Below are 23,587 nucleotides of genomic sequence, written 5' to 3'. Positions count from 1 at the left end.
CAAGGAAATTAAAACTATTAAGGGCTATTTACTTCATAATTAACCAGAAACTGTTTAGCAGTAGAAGTCGAGCTGAAACTACTAAACGAGTAAAATCCTTTTAAGTGGCACTGTTTTTCCAACATACATGGTGGTCCATATGGGGACACCTACTTTTAAAGGTATTTTCTTTCTTTCTCTCCTTGTCTTGAGAAAACTCTGGCAGACATGAAGATTATATCTGTATTTAAAAATAAATTCCAAACATGTGAACGAGTACTTACCCTCAAGCCTGTCGACCTCCTTCTGCAACTTCTGCACTGACCTTTCAGCAAACTCAGCTCTGGCTTCAGCCTGAGAATTTAAACAATGGAAATTTCACACAATTAGAAATAAATTTTAAGAGCAAGAATGAACAAGTAACATTCAATGAAACATTCCCAAATTTATTTAGAATTAAACTTCCAGAACTGTTGAGTATATAAGAGATAAAAAGTCTGAATGGGAAAGGTTCCGCATGTTTGTAGATAAACATATACCAAATAGCAGTTCAGTTTGTAGTGAAGTTTTCCTACATATGATGCCATTTTTCATTGATTCAGCCATTAAGAATCAAATAAGGAGAATTTACAATTTCAAAGAATCTTAACTACTACAGTGAGAAACTGCTAACCACAAATGCAATTGTGTTCTTTCCATTATTGTGCTTGACCTTTATTTAAATTACTTTACAAACGTTAAATTTAATTTTAACAGAACTGTTATTAAGTATGACGAGAATTCCCAAATAAATGTGTTTTACCTGCGACTTTTTTTTTTAACACTAAAACTGATGTTTTTTGTTTGGTACTAATCACAGATTTAATTCTTGTATGTTAATTCATTGAAATCCATTTTTTCAGTAGACATCACATACTAATAATAATGCCAGAAAAACAAGGTGTTTATGCTATGTTGTTGATCTTGCTGCACTCCATTTTTTAATTTTACTTTAAACTATACTCAGTGACATCCAATTTTCTGAACTTAATAAGCTATGCTGTTTAATTTCCAGTATGCAATGAAATTTCTTACATATTTTAGTGCTGTTTGATTATATTTAACATCCCTCTCAATAAGACCAGTGCTTCTGCAATTTACTGTAACAGCACCGATTTGCACTACAGAACTATCTTTCTCTGAAACTAAGTCTCCTCTCCCTACAAAATATTTTTGATTCTCCCCACTAAATATTTTTTACTATTTGTTGTTACATCAACAACAAAATCTACTTCATACAGGCTACTTTAAGCCCTGTTCAAAGCCTTATTTTTACAATTTCTCCACAAACAGCTTGTTGTACAACCAGTATCACAGTTAGTACAACTTAATATTTTCAAGGCTGCCACAATGTGTAAAGAAAATTAAGGTGACAAAACTTGTATGACATATCCTTTTAACTGATTTCAATTTGCAATTAGCACATACAATTTTAACACACAAAACATTTACTACGGACTGCTTATTTGGAAATTCCAAATATGGGAAACACTACACAAACTGGAGTGATGTTCATATTTCATGCACTTAAGTACAGAACAGCTAGGGAATTTTGCAAACTAATTTTTTTTCAAACATGTTTGCCGATACACAATCAGCACTTGGCTCTTACAGTAATAAAATGACAGTGTCTCTTAAATGAGTAGTTTGCATACATATTTTGAATATGGTCTGACTGAAAACATGAAGCTTAATTAAACCACACCTGAAAAAAAGAAAAATTAATAATGGAGTAGATTTGCAACATGTGTTGTTTGGAAAGGGCCACTCAAAAGTACTGATCATACTTAAACACCATTGTTTTTGCTCAATACAAAGATTGTTCTAAGCTCCACAGCCATTTAGTCTAACTAATGAGGTATTCAATTTCCTTCCACTGACTTACCCAGTTAGTTACAGAGGTAAGAGGAGGGTACACAGTTTAATTTATATTCAGATCACATTGTACACTAGGTTACAATGTTACATGAGGGAAAGGTGGGCGAGGAATCCTACGATCAAATGAACTCTGCCTTTAGACCACACATTTCATTCTAAGAATATTAAGTCACAGCAGCCAGAGACTGCAGTCGTGTGTACATTGCGTTTCCACGGTTGTGTGTAATCTATTTCTGATGAAGGCCTTGCTAGTTGATAGCTCACTTTCTGACAGACTTTATGTTGTGCCTCTCCGCATGTTAGCAGCTCCGCTATATGGTCAGTATCAACTATCCTTTTCATAATATTGTTACATTCCAAGTCTTTAATACAGTTTACCTTTTAAAATTATATAGCTGTAAATAGCTGGCTGCAACGTATGTACACACATTTACAAAGAACTACATTATGTTGAAGTAGTGTAAATATATATATATATATAACTGTATCTTCAATAATGCATCTAATTAAAAGTAGTATGAGATATCAATGTGTGTTTCCATGTCTTGTCAGCAAAAAACGTACAAGTCCCCCCCCCCCCCCCCCCCCACACACACACAAAACACACAGTAAGTTATTAATTGTTGCACTTACAGACTACAATAATTAGTCCAACAATAAAAATATTTTCAGTGATATTAGGGCAGAACTTATCTGATCATGCATAATTTTATGTGAACAAGTAAAGGAAGTAAAGTGTCTGCATGCTAAGATTAGTTAAAAGTAGTCACCCACACAATTTAGACACCTTTGAGGACACACACACACACACACACACACACACACACACACACACACACACACACACACACACACAGAGAGAGAGAGAGAGAGAGAGAGAGAGAGAGAGAGAGAGAGAGAGAGAGAGAGGTCACCAACCTTACCAGATGAAGCTGTGAAGCTGTAGCAAGGAGAAATGCTCCCAAATTAGGTGCTACCAAGAAAAAGACAATTTTTAAATTTGATATTTCTAAGCAATATCTGCAAGTACACTATGCACGATTCATCCTCAGTGCATGGCTATTTATTCAATCTAGAGTGCTGATAAATTTAATGTCAACTGGGTTACACAGTACTGTATTGATTCGAAGGGGATGGGTCAACTGTGCTAACAGCAACACAAATTTAAGCAAATACTAAGGGGCCCTTTACAACTCACCACTACTCAAATTGGAGTGAAAACAATTTGTTCTGTTTGTATGAGGATCACAATTCAGTCAGTCCCTCCTCTTAACAATACTAATATCACAGCAAAAATTAATTTTTTTTGTTTTTAAGGTCAGACTTACTACATACTTTTAATCAATTTGTTTAAATGGTACTTGCAGATAAACCTAGAGAAACTAAAAACCCAAATAAAAATATTTACAGTGCCTCCCTGAGTTAATTCTAAAATGAGCCTATTATTCCCAGTCGCAATTATTAACTCCAACACTGATGTTTTAAAAAAGGCTAGAAAATAGCGAAGTGAGTTAAGTTGCCCACCACCAACTGTAATTGAAAATATTCCGTAGAAGCTTGTCTCCAGTTTGACAGGATAAAAATGTACTGTTTCCATAAAGTTACCTCTTTCAAAGATCCAGAAAGGGCTTTCACCTGCTCCTCAAACGTCTCTTCACGCTGTGTCGCCTAAGAAATGTGACAGAGGAAGCAAAGGCATCAGGCAAAAGCTAAACACTCTGCATTAAAAAGACGTTCACATGTTAAAATAAATACACACAAAAAACAAAAGATCACAGGCACACTGCAAACTACAGTTATGACAACCATGCTTGGATCTAGCTCGACACAAATAACCGTCGTGCTATACCTCCTTTAGCCTGGTGGTCAGGTTCTTAATCTGTTGCTTATACTCCTCCTCACGCTGGTTTGCCTATTGTTATCAATGGAAACAAAAGTCATATCATTCATAAGTCTCAAAATTAAATTGTTTACTATCATTTATTGGACAAAGAAAATCAACAAGAACACACTTTTAAGCTTTCTCCGAGGCTCCATACTATCCAGATGCTGTTTTACTACACATTACATCTATAATGAAAATTATTCTTATGTAGCAGGTACGAATGCTTGGACTGGTGTGCAGATAATTTTTCATGGCAAGTTCTTCAAATAAAAGAAACACTGATGGAACTGGATATTTATGAAAGGTTCTGTTTCAGTATGAACTTACAATCAGTCCTAAAAATTTTCTCCTCTAAGAACATCTGAATCTAAGCGTATGAAGCCTCTAACTGCACTCACTAAATTATATAAATATTTACAAACTTGATTCATGTAACAGTCTTAAAATACTTTTAAAAATCAGCCACATCACATCTTACAATCTGGTCTGTTCTATAGAAAATGTATGAGACATTTTTTATCTGTTGATGGAAGACAAACTCCGAGAATCCATATGTATTTGAATTTTCACAAGTGGAGGCAAGTTACATATTTTACTCTCAACAAACTCATTATTTAACAGATTGCAATTATTTAAACCATACCACAAAATTTCTTTAGCCCCTTGACTAAAAACATTACATGATGGTTCCTGTATGCACAATGGAATCTACAAGCCAACCTTACCCCCCATGCATTTGTTTTCCTTAGTAAAGCGATCCATGACAGGATGCATATAAAATCTACATTGCTTTTCATTGTTACCGTGAAAGCCTATACATTATTATGGAGATTGTCCACATAAAATGGTTCTGGAGATGGAAAGGTAAACCAACGATTGAAGATCATCTAGAAATTTAAGTCCTGTGAATTATAACAAAAGTTTTCAGCTTATGACTTACTATGAATAGTGAAAGGAAATGGCAAGCTATAGAAAATTTTTCCTGCAGCGAAATAAAGAGACGTGGCTGCAAAACGACTAACATGGTGATCGAAGTTTTTCACAGAGGCTGAGGGAAATGTTGAGAAACTACCTAAAATCAGAATACAACGAAGCTATAACACTTAACCATTATTTAATATCTTACAGACAACTACGTGGAAATCAAAACCCCACTTAACACAAATCTGCTACTTGCCAACAATGGCTGCAGTATATTAACACTATACTACCATTTAATATTAACCCCATTTTTTAACTCCCTTATGTGGAAAGGTGAATAAAATTTAAGTGTACAAGGAAACATGCATGTTGCTGCCCCCCCCCCCCCCCCCTCCCAAAGCAAGGAAAAAACTGAAGGAAAATTTTTATTTCTGGTCCAAAATACTAATGAATGATATCACTAGAAGAAATAAATTACCTGAAGCTGACCAGTCACATCATTAACAGCCTAGGGTCCACAGCTATTACACTGCACAAACTTACTAGTATCACCACCACCACCACAAAAACTTTCATTTAAGGGAATTCAAGAACTTTTATTCTGCACCGCATATTTTGTTCAAAGCAAAATTTTTGTTCCTATCATAAAATTTCAATTTACATATTTCCTCACAGTTTGCAGATGTTTGTCAAAAATCTTGCCATACCACTGTCAGCTGATACGAAAAATCTTCGTATTTGCTACCTGTTCCTATTGTCACTCATCATCAGGCACAAGGAGTTTGACAGCAGTATCATACATATCCATACATGACATCCATTACACACTATAGAATGTACACACTAACTGGATAACCAAACTCAATGCATAGAACTGGAGCATTGTTTGGACGATACAGTGCATCAATAATAATACTGTAATAATAATGATAATGATAATAATAATAATAATAATAATACAATTTCAATTATACATATTGTGTTGTATTGTCCAAATCGAAAATGTGATATGTACAGTCAGATGGAACACTGACTGTGTATCTACAGTGTCAGTGTAATCTAAAAACCTCTTGAGTCACATTATTATTGCCAAGAGAAGCTTAGCATCAACAAAGATTTTTATAGCAGCTGACTGGGTAACACGAGTTTTGACTAATTTTAAAATAATATATTTTTTTCATTTGTGTGAAGACCACATGTAACTAGAACAATTATTGAAAATGAAGACTATTGTTAAGTACTGTTTCCTAAAATTATTTTTTGAACAATACTCAATTGTCTGACATTATAACTAAATCACACTCACTCATACTGTTTTGCTTACCTTCTCTTCTGAAACCTCAAGGGATTTCAGGTTATTGCCAACAACACGGAGCTCCTCTTCCAGTTCCACAATTTTGCTGCAAATTTTTAAAAACCATTATTATCTGCACAACAATTTTTTTTACATCTTATGAGGAAATCATCCAAAGTAATTTTTTTATTACAGCTGATTTTTTTTCACAATAAGTTTCTTTTAACTGCATGGACTGCTCTGAGTAACTTTATCTCTGAATTAGCTGTTGCCAATTATCATTAAGTTTAAGATAAATATAAATGTAAATGCCTATAATTTAATAACAGTAACTAGGTTAGTACACAAAACCAAAAATAAAGTTAACTGGGTGGATAAGCATTTTCATATTACAAAGTTTTTGTGTTTTCTACTTACTGTGTTACGGTGACACTTGCAATACCCAATCCGAGCAATGAAAATCACTGTGGATAACAAAGGATGATTAAACTCATTGTACTACTGCTTGACGCGAGTTCTCTCCTGAATTTTAAGAATTGTTTATTGAAAGAGGACATCAACTAAAATGCTCTCTTACTAATATAATTTTTAAATATGGTGGGAAAATTAGCAATCTCCAAGAAATTCAAGTTTTGGGGCATTAAATATCTTTAGTAAATTATTTGGAATATTGTTTTCTACTGAGCGGTTCTTCTCTTCTTTGACATCAGCCTATTTAGCCGCCCCCCCCCCCCCCCCCCCCGGCCCAAATAACCATAGGACCAGCAAGTGTGGTCATTTCAGTTTTTAGAATTCAGTGATTTAAGACTAACCTGTCACTCTGCTCAGCACGTTCTTCTGCTCGCTCCAAATCCTGTTCCATCATCACGAGTTTTCGGGCAACCTACACCACAACACGGTGCGAAAGAAATATGCACATGCAGTGAGTTTGAGAATAAAACACCTACAACATACTTTATATCACATGTTGCACTTAAAGAGAATGTTTCACTACACCATAAAAGTAATTTGTGACCTTTCAGGAATTTTACTCAAAATTTACTCAAAAAATTAGACTCATCTGAGGAATATTATTAGCTGAAAGCATCTTACAAGTGGTAACATGTGATAAAAAGTTCATAGCATTTATGTAGTGCAGTGAATATCAACAAACAGTTAGCAATAGCCATGCAATAAAAGGAACAATGTTTAATTAATGCCGTCAATCCCAATGTGAGCATCACTGGTGCAAAGAAGTAGTGAGAGAATAATTCATGGATCATGCTTTAGCATAACATTGTTCCTCTTGTGCTTTTGCAGATCAGAACAACTCAAGATAAAGCATTTCTCCAGATGACATGGCTGCTCCTGAAAGCTGAGATGTTCTACAGCAAAAGCAAAAATAAAAACATGGGCCATACATCACAAACAATTAAAAATGAATCAACACATGAAGATAAGTACTACAGACCAGGACATGTTAAGCTGATAACTACAAACACCTGAAAGTTCAAAAGGATTGTATGTTTTGAGACACAGCAAACTGATGAAAGCATGCCAAATTTTTATGTTAACATATGACACATACGATTCCCCAGCTTCTGCACGCTCTTCTGCTCTTTCCAAGTCAGCTTCCACCATGGCCAACTTACGAGCAACCTGAAAGATAACCCACAACCTTCACCCAACAGATATTTTGCACAACTTACTGAGCCAGCTGATGCAATGCACACCACAATGAATAAATGTTCAAATGATTGGATGTATTTAGCGTCTAATGTTTCTTTATTCTTTATTAAAGTGCAAAATGTTCAAAGCTGGTAACTTTCTTTAATTTTATGAAGGAATAATATTGTTCCACTCAATGGCAATCTTTAAAGTAGGCAGTCTCCCCACAATACAGACAGTAAAAAAATTGAGTTTATAGAGTCAACTCTCCCCCCCCCCTCCCAAAAAAAGTACAAACACACACAAAAGAAAAACAGCTAAAGTGCACCAGCATTCAATAGGCACATTTCATGGCATGCACAAATTAAATTAAATTATACATTCTATACACACAGATGACTATCACAGCTTTAACATATAAAAGGATCTTATTTGCCTCTATCAGGTACACATGCATAATCAGTTAAGTACTAGGGGGAACTGCTCTATCATCAAAGATCAAATAAAAAATTTCAGTAGAGACAGAATGCTTATTCTCATCACATTGTCTTTAGGTGAAATTCAATGAGGTTACAGTCAAAACTGAATGCTATGTGTTAATTTTTTTTCTACTGGTGCTTATTATTGGAACTATCTACAAGCCAACATTATCAAAAGTGGCAGCTAGAAGTCTTATTAGATGGTATTTGAAAACTAACAAATTTATCATTGGGGGTCAGCAATGTAACTAAAATAATTAATTTACACACAGTTCATGCAAAACTCCAGTGCTCTGTGTGAAATGAGATTTTCCGCCTACGAAGGCACAGCTCAGTTGCCGTAACTTCAAAACCAATAAGTGAAGTTATTGCATCCTATAGTGGCATAATGAACAAGGGGAAAACTACGCTGTCATGGAATAAGTCCACCTCTATTATCAAAAGTGTATTTTAAGTGCCACTCTTTGTGAAAAAGTTATCTTGGGATGCATACTGTAATGACCAAGTATAAAAGATTTTCTGTGGGTGTGAGGGGATGTAGGCAATACAAAAACCTTTTTTAATCAGAGGCACAATATGCACCTCAGCTAACACACTATGAGAAGTGATACAAACAACACTAAGATGTCTGAATCCTTTAACATGAACAAATTACTGCATTACATAACACTTACTAAACACTGTTTATCTAAAATTTCCGGTGGCACTATCAAAATTTTTATATGGTAGACCTAGCCATTCAGTAATAAAAACTTCAATATTAATAGGCCTCTGAAGAAAGGACAACTAGTTACAGTGGAAAAATAGGTTGAGTACTACCTTTCAGTCTCCTTTTGTATAAATTATTTTAAATCACCTCACTTGATTCATGTGGAATCAAGTAGCATTATTCTTTGGCACTTATGAATACTGAAGTCTCAAAATAATTGACTGAAATTGATAACCAATTATTTATTGCACTCACTGACTAAAGAATACAGACTATTGTATAAACAGAACTTGAAATTTCCATATCCAGAAATGTTAAGGGAACACTAGTGCCTGATTGTAAATCAAATCACAGGGTAAAAAACCTATGCAGAGGTTCCAGGACAATGCTTGTGCCTTTTAAAACCCTTCTAATTAATGTTGCAATATATATAGCTTAGTCTCAACCTTAGAAAAGTGAATGCTATAATAGGTGCAAGGTTTTATCATTGCTAAAACTGTGTAAAAACACAGATAAAGTCATGAAAGAGTGTGTTACATTTATCATAGATTGAATGCTTTCACCAGCAGCTGTCTTAAATTACGTTTGACAGTTAGATGATTAAGCTTGACTGTGGGAGCCTCATGTAACTGATGTGGCTTCATAAATACGGTCAACCTGCCATCACCAAATTAACACTCCATAAGCTACCTGGGTGCAAATAATTTTAAAACATGAATAAATTAAAAATATTCCATTCATGTGAGCCAACTGTGACTATAAAGTTGTCTTTTCCAGGACAATATTTTAATCACTGTTCAGTAAAAATTTTGTATTAAAGCACTTGTGTAACTAACCATAATTACAAAAGAACCTGACACTGCTAATTTTTCTATTTTTACAAAATAATGGATAAACAAAGGAAAAAAAAACGAACATTTCACATGTGACTCAAACAACGTTCAGCAAACAGTAATTGTATGTATCCGTGAGATGTATAACAGAATTGTCATGACAATGACAAACAGGGTGCATAAAGATACAGAACAAAAGGTCAAGCACACAATTTTCTGATACTTAAGTCTGAACTGGTAGAAAGAAATCTAACATTCTTGTGGAATTGCAATCAAACTCTTCCCTAACACTGGAGATACTTCACATGAATTGTCAAAATAATTTGCATCAACACATAGGCCCTGACAATCTTAACCTGTCCAAAGGGTGCAATGGACATTAAACTATATGCACAATATCACTAACTACAGTTTAAAGTACTTTATCAGTTACTAAACATTTACAGTAATGTAGTACCAAGTAATTGGTCACATGCTGCATATTTTAAATGGTTTATAACAAGATGACAGACTGGCTGACCAGTATTTTTCTTAAGGTGGTGTAATTTTATTACTGCCAATAAACACATTAACAGTAGATGAAATTTTATTTTATCTTTCAGAACTAAATTCAAAAGAATTTTATTTCTTTAAGTAACTAGTTGTCCACCACTCTGTCTAATGTAATTTTAGTTTGTATGACAGTTTCTCTTATTTGGTGAGAATATCACAATTAACAACTGTATGATGAACATACAAGATGTGGATTCTGAAGGGAAATCAGAAAGTATTTAGGTTCTCAATGTATCTCCCTGTATCAAATATATATCCTCTACTCTGACAATAACTGTGCAGTCATTTTCTATCACCAACTGTGACAGTTTCATGCAGCATACTGATATTCTAAAATCTGTTCTACTGCAATGTGTTTCTCTCTCTCTCTCTCTCTCTCTCTCTCTCTCTCTCTCTCTCTCTGTGTCTGTGTGTGTGTGTGTGTGTGTGTGTGTGTGTGTGTGTGTGTGTGTGTGTGTGTGTAAACTGAATACAAAAAGGTACTTCAACTATGAATTTTTTAAAATGTCAGGTCTTATTCACTACCTTGTCTCTGTAAATATACTAAGGACACACATGGAAGGAGGGGGTGGGGAGGGGGTTGGGGAAACTGTCCCTTAGGGTGGGCTATCTGCCATTTACTCCTACACTATCACCTCAAATTATTCTGTTCTGTTGAGGTTTGGTTTGATTTGATTTGTTACACACTCATTTGAACCAAATCCATGATTTTTTGGTGTAAACAACCTATGCCAAAAACTGCTTGCTCTCTCTTCTGTACACAGCATTTAATTAGCTGAGAAATATTTCTGGCCCCTAGGCAAACAAACACCCCCTGCCCCCATTTGTCAAAAAAGTTTTATTTTAACTCTGTATACAAAGTCTCTTTAGATAGTTTCTTCTTATATTGTTCAATGTCCAACAGTTATAAAAATTCATTTTAGTACATTTTGTTTATTAATAGTACAAGTCACATCTCAACCACATACCAAGCAGGATCCAAGTTGCATGTACTGTTATACAATAACTGAACTTATCTGCAAAAGCTACACTATTACTATACCTTTAGCTCTTCCAGGGACAGGAGGGGGTAAAATGATTATATAATGAAGGACAGAGTTCCTGTAATACCAGTCACCACTGTATTTTAAACTAAGGGTACTAAGTTCAGGAAAATGGTCTCAGTTCCTTTTTTTCTTCTTGTTTCGACAGCTTTTGCTGTCTATAAACACAGTGTGTGCAACATTTTTCATGATTTTCCTTCCACTAAATTTGCACTCTAGAACCCACCTTACAGTGTATGATAAATGGTACACCATCCTAAATCCCCTTCTCTCACACACCAAACCCTATTCTACTTCATTTGGCAATACTGCGTATGTAGAAAAACAGCTCATAAGTAGAGGTATAAGGTCTACTTACTTATTTTACAGTTATGACCACTTCACAAGATGTATGTGGGAGGAAGTATGTGCTCAACTATACAGGATGATTCAAAAAGAATACCACAACTTTAGGAATTTAAAACTCTGCAACGACAAAAGGCAGAGCTAAGCACTATCTGTCGGCGAGTTAAGGGAGCTATAAAGTTTCATTTAGTTGTACATTTGTTCGCTTGAGGCGCTGTTGACTAGGCGTCAGCGTCAGTTGATGCTAAGATGGCGACCGCTCAAACAGAAAGCTTTTTGTGTTATTGAGTACGGCAGAAGTGAATCGACAACAGTTGTTCAGTGTGCATTTCGAACAAAGTATGGTGTTAAACCTCCTGATAGGTGGTGTATTAAACGTTGGTATAAACAGTTTACACAGAATGGGTGTTTGTGCAAAGGGAAAAGTTCTGGACGGCCCAGAACGAGTGATGAAAATGTAGCACGCATCCAGCAAGCATTTGTTCGCAGCCCAGGAAAATCGACTCGCAGAGCTAGCAGAGAGCTGCAAATTCCACAATCAACTGTATGGAGAGTCCTACGAAAAAGGTTAGTTATGAAACCTGAACATCAACTACCCGAGGGATGGATCGGCCGCCAGGCAGCCCCTGACAGAGCACTTCATCACTGGCCTCCAAGAAGCCCTGATCTTACCCCCTGCGATTTTTTCTTATGGGGGTATGTTAAGGATATGGTGTTTCGGCCACCTCTCCCAGCCACCATTGATGATTTGAAACGAGAAATAACAGCAGCTATCCAAACTGTTAAGCCTGATATGCTACAGAGAGTGTGGAACGAGTTGGAGTATCGGGTTGATATTGCTCAAGTGTCTGGAGGGGGCCATATTGAACATCTCTGAACTTGTTTTTGAGTGAAAAAAAAAAAACCTTTTTAAATACTCTTTGTAATGATGTATAACAGAAGGTTATATTATGTTTCTTTCATTAAATACATATTTTTAAAGTAGTGGTATTCTTTTTGAATCACCCTGTATTTTGAAAGTGCCCTTTGAATCTGAATAGTAAGCCTCTTTCATATTCCCAATTCTTTTTTAGTATGTAGTAATGGATTTGCAAGAGTGTGTGACAAATTCATAAATCTAAGTCCCTGGATGCAGCAGTTCATAAAACAAGTGAAATGCAACCACTCACCCACAGTGGATCAACACATGGAGCACAAGAACACACAAACAGCAGCATCCACACTAGTGTTCTTCCTAGAAAAGTACACATTCTCTCACACAACCACATAGACACTCAAAACACACACCCTGTGACCACAGGTGTAGGGTGTGTGTGTGTGTGTGTGTGTGTGTGTGTGTGTGTGTGTGTGTTAGTGGCATGAGGTTGTGTATGAATATACACTTTTCTAAAAAGAAACATAGTGCTCAAAAGTTAGTGTGAATACTGTTTTCTGTGCTTCATGCTTCAATTCACTCTCCTGAGTAAGTGGCTGCCTTTCTGGTATTTCACATATAAATTCATAAATCTTGTCCGAGTCCCCCCCCCCCCCCCCTATTAATCTCACCTGGTCCAGTTCCCCTACTGAACAGTAATATTCAAGAGTCAGTTTGCAAGTTTTCTTTTTTTTGTGTTTGCCTATCATCAATTCAACATTTCTAATCTTCAGTGAGGGATCTTTAATTCGAAAGAATTTACATGCTATGTTACCTTTCCTACAACATTTAAATTCACTCTTGGTTGTTCCAGACACGTAACCTGTTTATTTTTTGGCTATTGTTGTTTCCAGTGATTTAATGCCAGGGGTGCAATTAACAATAATGGGTCATTGCACTTATTTGTTCACAAAACCATATATTCATTTACATTTAGTTTTTACTGACAGCCTCTGTATCAAATATCAATCAATTCTTCATCATCTTACATTTTGTTAGCATCTCTACACCTTCTTCACTATTTACTGAGAACTTGTTACCATAGCACACCATGTGACCAGCAATGGCAGTGTAACGGTGCTATAACCACCTCTTCTACATTCAATCACGCAAAACTCACGTTATCCAGTAAATTCTATACGTAACAGTCTTTTAGCACTTCTGTGGAGCATGCTGTTAACTAATTTCACATCTTATAATTTCTCCCTGCTGATGACAGAAACTGAGTTTTGTTTGCTCTAATTGCCACAAACCACAAAAAGTTGGATTTTAACCACAAAAAGAAATAAGCTGACTTTAGAAGCAGAAATAGCACAATCTGGTACTCAGATTTCATGTATCAAATTACAAAATGAAGCAGTGTGTGTAAAATATTACTGACTGGGAATCAGATTCTGAGAAAGCTTTTGACAGCTACACAAATATCCTGAGTAACAACCTTGAGAAGCAAATAGTTGAGTCAACCTGCGTTAATATACAAAAGAATATAAATGCCAATGCTCCTGCTTCCACTAGACTTCTTCAGAATTATTGTAAAATCTGAACTGAAATGATCATACTAGGAGACTGCTTCTTGCCAAAGGTTCTGAGCAGCTCCTCCAGAAGTTATATATTTTAACTGAAAAAATGAAATGTATGTTAAAAGAACATCTGATCTATCTGTATTTTGATGATATTGTACTGTTTGTTTCTAGTGCATGTAGGCTTCAATATGGAAACAACAATCTGAACAGAGCAAGTTTCAAAGTATACTTGAAAATCAAATGCTCCCACAATGAAGTTCAGATTAACAGTGGAGTTACAGAATGAGTTTAATGGGAAGTTTTTATTCAGTTCACTTTATGACTACATGGACATAAAGGAAATAACACTAAAAATAGCCTAGACTGATTATGGTGACTCAAAAGGGAACAAATGCAACAAAAAAACATGGCAGTGGAAGGCAAATTTCACTAATTAAAAAGAGGTGAGCAAGACATGAAATGAAGTAAATGCATGTTAAATAACAAAAAGTGGACATTCCAATGGATTAGAGAGAGAGAGAGAGAGAGAGAGAGAGAGAGAGAGAGAGAGAGAGAGAGAGAGAGAGATTAACAGATTACAACCTAAGGGAAGGTGGGTAGATGACAAAATATATAGGCACTACGTGGATGCTTATACTGGAGATTATACTACACAGAGAAGTCTCAAGGGATCCTTTATGCAGCAATGAATGTCACAAGGCTGCTGGTTTGCTATAAGTCTTGAGTCAAGCTACACAGCTAGTCCAGTGTTCCATGAAAACTCAACTTCTCCAGTAGGTAATATTGGCGAATTCTAGTGAATGCCAGGCAGAAGTCAAGAATCATTGACTTGCCTTGTGTACTACTATATAATGCCATATGAATTTTATGAGCAGAGTGAGCCCAGTGTTACATGTTTACTGCTTGTAGAATCAAAGTCTATTCCTGCACAGAAAATTTCAGTGTCAAAAAAGATCCAAATAATCCACCATAAAATGTATTTTATTATTCTACGATATACTGATGCCAGTGATACAGCCCTAGTTATGTATGAGGATCATCGCAAAAGTGAAGAACGTTTTTATACCACACCCAGTGCCAATATCCACCACCACCACAAATATGCCAGTTAGCTCCTTCCCCCACTCCATGTGAACCAAGTTTTGTTGCCAAGCAGTCTCTCCTCTATTGTGTAACCTTTTGAAATAGTTGTGTCCATTGAAAATACTGCCAAATGTGAAGTGCATAGTGTTATTCATTTAATGGATACAAAAAATTTTGCCAATCAAATAATGTTTATGGTGATAGTGCAGTGACCAAGTCTTCAATGACGTGGAATGTTGTTGGGAAAGGTGTTTTTGATTCGTGAAAATGCTTGGCTTCATGCAACAGCTTTAACCCAGCAATAATTTCAGCAGCGTTACGTGGGAGTTTTTTTTTAAATCCTCCTTACAGCCCTGACTCAGCACCAAGTGATCTTCACTCACTCAAAACTAAAGGAATTTCTTGGGTGAAAATAGTCCACAAACTAAGACCTCAAACAAGCAATGCCATCCTGCCTCAGATTTTTGTCAGTAGATGGGGTACCACATGGGAATTTTAAAACTTATCCAATGTTGCAACATACGCCTTGACAGTTATGCTGACTACATTGGAAAATACAGTAAGATACTACAACTTTGTGAAAGTTGTGTGTTTATTTTTTAGTTTTATTTATTTACATTAAAACATTCCTTACTTTATGGATGCCCTCCTTACATCTGTCCAAAAATCATGTCGTGAAAACAACAATGATGTCAGAAACTGTTGCAAGAAAAAAGCCAATTCTTTGTACCAGAGAATCAAGTACATATATCACTAGTACAGTGGCCTTTCCTCTGGTTAGCTATGTCATTTGGTTTTCAAGTCCACTTCCACTAATTACACTGACATTTCAGCATTTTGTGCTTTATTCAAAAGCAGCGAACTTTTTGACCGAAATATCTGATGACAATTCATATTTTGGATTTTACTTTGTTATTACTGGTTGTGAGAGTGACCCCCATCCATTTACTTACATTACATAAGCCCTAAATTACTTTGTAGTTTGTCAGTTTGGTAACTGAGATAAAAAATAAGTGATACACCATTTTCTTCAAATTTGCTGAACACTTTACACTTGGTTAAACTTACTTTCGTTTTTGTTTTCAAGGCGGCTTGGTTTTCGTTTAAATCTGAGATGGGGCACCATCTGTCCTTTCTTCGGACAACTTACTCCCAGAACATCGCATCCCATGGGGGAACCAGTAATAACAAGAATTATTTCATGCAGGTGGAGGATGATAGTTACATGAGCTCCTACAAAGTTCCTTTATAATACACAGCTTTAAATCAGTTGACCAACAGTCACTCATGAAGACCTGTGTCAATTAAGAGCACATTTTGTCAAGGTGTTGCATGTGCTGCAGTTGTGGACCCAGTAGAATGTGGCAACAACAAGTATTTTTGAAGAATCATTTTAAGTAAATCAGACTTTATGTAATGACAAGAAAGTCAAACAGCTTAGAACAAATACAGCAACAATTTTCTTGTTATGTAAGTGTTACTCCAAGGGATTGTTACCAGACAAAACAGTTAACCAACATTATTACTTTCAAGTGTAAAAATGATTGCTCAAGGTAGTGCAAAGAAGGGGGCTCTTATTGTCTTACAGCTATCAATTTTTGGCTGCTAAACTTTGCAGCCCTGTGATTTTTTTGTTCAAGAATGTGTGAATGTATGAGGAAAATTTAGGTTCAGTGTCCTGTTTAGAAGAGTATAATTCAAGAACGAGCCCAGGTTTCAGTTTTACAAGGATGAGAAATAAGTGTGTCTTTTGATTGAATATTCTGGAATTTGCCTTAATTTAATGAAACTGTGAGATATATAAATCTCAAACATCCAACAGGGATTTGAATATCACTTTTCCAAATGTGAGTTCACTGTCTTAATCATACCCCTTCTCTGATCACTGAATGACAACTGACCTAATAAGAAACATTTTCACGTAAAATGAGAAAATCATTGAAGGCACTAAACGGTACAACTTCCACAAGTTTTAAAAAACTTGTTCCAATGAATAGGTTTAACAATGGAACAAGTACATCATATCTTATAGATTTTCTGCAAAATACAGAGCTGTAATCCAATTATTCTCTCTACATTTTAGCCACCCTCATTGTTCCCCCAGTTACGTATGAACGTTTGACAAAGTTTCGAACTTCTCCACACTATCTCTCTTCAATTTTTTTTTTTTTTTGGTAGCATAAGTACAATAGAAGAATGTCTGTTATTGACCACAATCCAACTACAACATTCCGTCACTAAAATGACAGCACAGTAAAACTATTTCCAAATCAGATGACCAAATCTACGTAAACTGCTTTATGCACGTCAAGGAAATCAACTTTTGACGAGTTGGTACTAAGCAAGCACTGGCCGAAACAGGTTCTTTTCCTGATGTACCTCAAATGTATTTAAAGTTTCAACTTTCAAACACAGCATTAAAAGGTGCAACAATTCACGTGCTACTTAACTAGGTCCTCAAGACATTTTAGTCTCAATTTTACAGCAACAAACTCTACACTTATTGTGAAAAGTGACCTTAATATTAGATAAAAGCATATATATAAGTAACCGAAAAAACCAATAAACAATTATCTAAACAAATTAGAAAGCCTGAATACCCTTCTTGCCACTTCTCTAACAGCCAGCATTTTACATTATACTTAAAGGGTTTATACTGTCCAATATTAAAAATGAAGCCAAATGATGATGTTGAAGACAGAACATGTTAATAATTCACATCTAAGATCTCTTGTAATATCTTACTTTAAGATTATCTGAATTCTTAAAAGCAGTAAAAGTTTTTGTAAGTTGCAGTTTCAAAGGAACTTAGCAATAGTATTATGTCATGTGTACAGACTTCCCAATACAGTGTCTACATAATATGTTGAATCACAAGCATATTTCATGAGAAAAAATAGGTCGTTCAATATTTCTGAATCTATTAGAATTTATGGTAACAACCGACAACAATCATTAACTAGTTCAAGATAACCCTATAACAATTACTTCTGTTCAGACGCTGTTAAAAAGGAGTAACAGCAATTAAAATGGAAATGAAGCAACTAAGAGTTTTCACTTTCACCGGAGTCTTGTCACATTATATCAAAATCATGGCTTTAATGTATTTGACAGGTTTGTCATTATTCAATGTTGTGATACTGCAACTGTTGTTGACTGTATGTCATCTCTTTAAGGTAAGTCACAGTAATTGATTCTACTGAATTTTATAAAAACTGTGCACACAGTCACTAAATTTTAAGTAGATTACATTAAAATTTTATTTATAAAATACTTTTTGTAGTTTTTATAAGTCAACACAAATGAGTAACACAGGTATTCTTCAAATGTGCCATCATCATGGTTACTCTCAGAAGAAAATCTAATTTCTATCAGTCACCTTAAGCAACCAAATCCCTATTCAAATTAAGCTGGCATTAAATATTTAAATATGTAGTGTTTTTAACAGTTAAAACACTAATGTAAATTCTTTTGTGCTCACAGCACTTATCACAACTAAATGCTACAAACCCTCCCCGGATATTACAACACAAAAACAAAGATGTATACCACTTGCAATCAAAAACTTTTCATGTGTACAATGATGTCAGTCACAAACTGTGCAAAATACTGCTCCAATGGTCATAAGAAATTTGGCAGGACTAGAAATGAACAATAGAGCATATGAGAACACTTTCTGCTTTTCTTGTTATCCTATTGCTTCTATGAACCTTCTCTCAAAGTATTTACTGAACTTTATACCATGACACAACAGCCCTCTTCTTAAAAGAGGAATTAAAAAGGTATTGACGGAATTCCATCCTCACATTCTCACCACTCTTAGTATTTTGTTATTTGGGCAGCTTGGGCCGTGTCAGATTCCAATTAGCTAATCCAAATAGAAGTGAGATCTGAAAATATTGCCAATATATTTTTAGGTAGTTATTTCTTGCACAGTCAAAAGGCTGCTCTAATTTTGGCTCAGTCTCAAGCTTTTATGTTTTGCTCTCAATATTTTTCCTTGCAAACACTATTAGTTTTTAATCGTTGGTTCACTTTTATGGCGACAACTGACATTTTACTTCGCATTTTGACCCTTGCTCACTTTTCATCCTATAGCTTTACGCACTATTTTTCTTCTTCTATATAGTAGCATTTCCATCATAGCACGAACAATGATAGTAGCTTGTCACTTGCTGAAGACAGATGTGAAGACTACAAGATAGGCAAAATAGGAAAGTTACTTGATACAGAGTTTTACCTTTTAAATGACTACAACATTTTTTTTAATTTCTAAAATTCTGGAAAGTGCCCCAATTTTTGCAAAATTTAGTGATCTTTACCGTTCTCTCTACAATATCATTTATATAAAACACCCAACACTATTTCTTGAACATATCGAGTCCCAATGTCACATGCCTGTCGAGTAAACAACTACACCCTTTGTTTTGCAACCTATATGATTTGAGAGAGGCAATTTTTGAAGTTGATATTACACCGCATATCAGACACACACTCATCACTGCATTTTGTTCATAGCCTGCATGTATCTTGCAGCTGGCTGTGTCTTACAAATTTTGTTGTTTTTCTTATTGTCTGCCTCATTTTTCATTTCTTTGTTTATGTAGATGTAAAATGTGCGATTTGTTTCTGGTGGCACTTGAAAATTATGTATTCTCTCTATATGAGCATTACAGTCAACAGTTTTCATTATTTTCAGTGACCTTTCCCTTTGCTGTATTAATAGGTACCCTTCAATATAAAATGTAAAACAGGTCATGTACATTATTTACAGCATTAAGAATAAACTAAACACTTACAAATCAACAACATCCACAAGAACAGAACAAAATGAGGTGAACACATTACCATAATGATTAATCAACTAGTGCCTCTCAAAAAATCCTCACTCACAAAAGGCTCATTTGGCATTATCCAATTCCTCAGCTAGCTTATTTCTAGTTTTCTATGGAATTTTCTTTACAATCCCAGGAAGATTATTTTTCATTCTATGGGTCAGAAGCTTTTCCCTCGATGTATCTGAAAGTACTTAGGTTGTTCAGTATCTATACTTAATATATTTTCTGTAGCAGCTGAGTATTTGCAACATTATCTGCAGCTGGTTCACTTCAACTGGTCCTCCATGATATATATTCACATCTTAACTACTTCATAATTTAATAAAACCTGGCAGGTATTAAAAATGATGTTCAAAATTAAGGACTGTTACAAACAGATGTGCCTTATTCACATATGTTACAGACGACACAGTCCTGATAAAATAAGCATCTAAGAAGCCTCCACAATGAGATATTAATCAATACCGGAACTTTGAAGGGAAGGACAGTTCTCTCATAATTATAATTTATCTTATATTTCTATTATGGTACATTTACAGCAACACAGCATTCTAACATTTATGAGAATAAGCATTCTGTTTTGATAAAAAGCTAGATCCACTGATGTCACAATTTTTTTAATTGTTAACTGAGATTCAACTATAAACAGCACCACAAAAGTAATGAGACTTTACATTCCACAACTTCACTCAGTGCAAGAAAAAAGAAAATATTTGAATGGAAGGTACAACACATGATCAAACAGCATGTTTCAGTTTGTCAATATGAGCAATAAAAATTTAGGAAACACAATTGGTTATCCACAAAACAGAAAAAAATATTGTAGAAAAACTTAAAATTGAGTTCAGTGTTTTCACTTGTTTCTCTCAGGTTCAATTTTCAAGACAGATGAAAATTTGAATGACTGGTTCAATAGTTTTTTCAACATTTTTCTTACACAACTTTATCAACGTACAAGAAGAAAATTTATGCAATGTATTTTCAAATGCTAGTAAATACACTTGAACCAGTCCTGCTAAGTCTTAACATTTATTCTGTTACAAGCAGATGGTGACTTTCCACATCTACATCACATTTTATGGGAAATTAGTGCACCATCTGCTCAATTTACCTTGTGAGCCATCTCTCGTCCCATAAAACATGACTGATGGCACTGTAAATCTGTCATGTTAAGCAAACATTATTAATCTATGTCCTCAGATGGAGCTATAATGATTTTTTCTTGTTTAATAAAAGTTTTACTATTTGGAAAACTTTACTTTTGTGATGCTGTGGTGAATGATAAATCTACTGCACACTTATGTGTCTAAAGGAATTTATATTTCTGACAAAATCCATGAATACATAACAAGCAAAATATTAAAAAATTAAATCTAATCCAAGTCATGCCATGATAAGAAAAACACACAAATGTGAAACTGCTCTTGCTATGAGGTTACTGGAACCTGTTACAGGAATTGAACAATGCTACTGTTACAAAGCACAATTTGAGACATTCCAGGGATGAGATATTATGAGTTAGTGAAATCTAAAAAATCTAGCAGACATATACCTGTAAAAAACAAACATTTTAGTACATATTATGGAAAACACTTCATGCCAGATGTTTGGGCACCATGGAACTTACAACCGTCGAATGAATGCAAACTCAGTACAAAGTATTTTACGTACGGAGGATTGCTGACCGGCACACACCAGGCTTGCTTGAGCAACACTACCGAAAACACTGTGTCCATGTCATTTCAATGAAAAGTCACACCAGGCATTTTCACTTTCAAGAAAGAAAAGAAAAATTGTCAACTGTTCACATGTACAAGGAAAGAACACTCCAGAGAATAATGCAGTCTGACAGCTATTTCTCAAATGAATCCTATTCCACTAGCACTCCGGATTAGTAAGGCACCAAAATAAGCAAAACTAACAAGCCACTAAAGACGTAAAATATAATTTCTTATCTTCCCCAACTGTTTTAGTTTTTCCAGCATTGCAATGTTCCATGGTGTTTATGTAAGAACCACAGAATATAAAAACAAAACTAAACGCGACACACAACTTCTTTCTTTTGTTAAACGAAACCAAAACAGCTTTTATCTGTTTTGTTCTAAGTTCCATCATGCGAGGAGGGCGCCTTCACCTCATCATACTTCTTGTCGGCTTCTTCTGCCAGGAACCTGGCCTCCTTCAGTTGGTTTTCTAGAGCGTCCATGCGCTCCTCATCAGCCAAGCTGCGATTCTCAAGAATCTTACGAGCTCTGCACCAAACCAAAAAAGAAAACAAATGTGTGTTATTAAAACTGGACTCCCACATTCCCAGCCAGGAGAGGGTATATGTGATGCTGTGTCTTGTCAGAGTACACTGTAGCAAAACGTCTGGTTCTAAATAGGAAACTTTAAAGTTTCTTCTCAATTGTATATATCATTGTTTTAAAGAAAGTTTCTGTCTTCCAAACTGAAATTTGACAGGACTATTTTGCTGTGTAAGCTTTTGAAGACCCTATTTCTAAATAGGAAACATATCAATGCTAACTGGACTCTGAAAAGACACAGCCACTGTAGATCAGCAGCAGCTCTGGTGACTCGTTCATTCGCAGGTATCTGAAAAACAAAGCCATTACGCCAATTATTAGATCCCTGACTCTTACCTCTTCATATTTTTTATCTGCTTCTTCTGCTATGAGCTTAGCTTGTGCCAACTGTGCTTCTAGTATAGCCACACGATCATCTTCCATATTTGTACGATTCTCCAAAGCCTTGCGTATCCTACAAAAACAACACATAATGGAGAGAGTTAGGGCAGAACGTTAGGGTTCACTCACAGGAGTATAGGAAATACTGGTTTAGTTAGCCTGTGATTAGAAAAGCAACTAATATGCTTCCGAGGTGGTTGCAGAAATAGCTGTGTTGGGAGCTAATGGAAGTATGCAGGCAGATGAGTAACTATAAATGGAAACTGGGAAATTCAAAGTATTTTTACAAATGAAATTATAAATGAACACAGTTTTAATTAAAAGGTGTGACTATTATCTGCTGTAACATTAATAGAGTGGATGGGAGGTGGTGGTTAATATTCTCAAGAATAAAATTTCACCTCAAAACTGATACAAAGTGCACAGTACATTGTAAAACTGACTTATGATGCATGAAAATTGAATTTTCAGGTCGCTCTGAATTTCTCATGAACACCAGGATCATCAAGTAGAATGTTCTACGAGTCTCAATCTACAGGGTGATTGAAACATCAGTATAAATTTGAAAACTTAATAAACCACGGAATAATGTAGATGAGAAGGAAAAATTGACACACATGCTTGGAATGACATGGGGTTTTATTAGAAAACAAACACACACACACACACACACACACACACACACACACACACACACACACACACACACACACACAAGAACACCAAAGTTCACAAATGTCCGACAGATGGCGCGAGCAAGATATCTTGCGCGCGTCATTTGGTGATGATCGTGTGCTCAGCTGCCACTTTCGTCATGCTTGGCCTCCCAGGTCCCCAGACCTCAGTGCGTGGGCTTATTGGCTTTGGGGTTACCTGAGGTCACAAGTGTATCGTGATCGGCTGACATCTCTAGGGATGCTGAAAGATAACATCCAATGC

The 23,587-nt window shown here is 35.5% G+C and overlaps 1 protein-coding gene across 17 annotated transcripts in view; it reads right to left on the bottom strand.

Annotated features, from left to right (window-relative positions):
* LOC126095755 (tropomyosin) overlaps positions 1 to 23,587 on the bottom strand; it is a 163,189-nt gene that overhangs the window by 6,429 nt on the left and 133,173 nt on the right. For 7 of the 17 annotated variants that reach the window (XM_049910545.1, XM_049910541.1, XM_049910542.1 and 4 more), the window contains 5 exons: positions 22,096 to 22,213; positions 7,564 to 7,634; positions 6,027 to 6,102; positions 3,746 to 3,808; positions 264 to 333 (listed from right to left, as the gene is read on the bottom strand). In XM_049910545.1, the coding sequence (XP_049766502.1) occupies positions 264 to 333; positions 3,746 to 3,808; positions 6,027 to 6,102; positions 7,564 to 7,634; positions 22,096 to 22,213 (398 nt within the window). Of the gene's footprint in view, positions 1 to 263; positions 334 to 3,501; positions 3,565 to 3,745; positions 3,809 to 6,026; positions 6,103 to 6,808; positions 6,880 to 7,563; positions 7,635 to 22,095; positions 22,214 to 22,603; positions 22,722 to 23,587 lie in introns of all 17 variants that reach the window. The other 10 variants (XM_049910546.1, XM_049910543.1, XM_049910535.1 and 7 more) reach the window with 3 other exon arrangements.

The sequence above is a fragment of the Schistocerca cancellata genome, chromosome 8, assembly GCF_023864275.1.
Source record: "Schistocerca cancellata isolate TAMUIC-IGC-003103 chromosome 8, iqSchCanc2.1, whole genome shotgun sequence".
In the NCBI taxonomy this organism is placed as follows: Eukaryota; Metazoa; Arthropoda; class Insecta; order Orthoptera; family Acrididae; genus Schistocerca; species Schistocerca cancellata.
The sequence above is the reverse complement of the archived record's forward strand: the minus strand, read 5'-3'. Positions and strand labels throughout refer to the sequence as shown.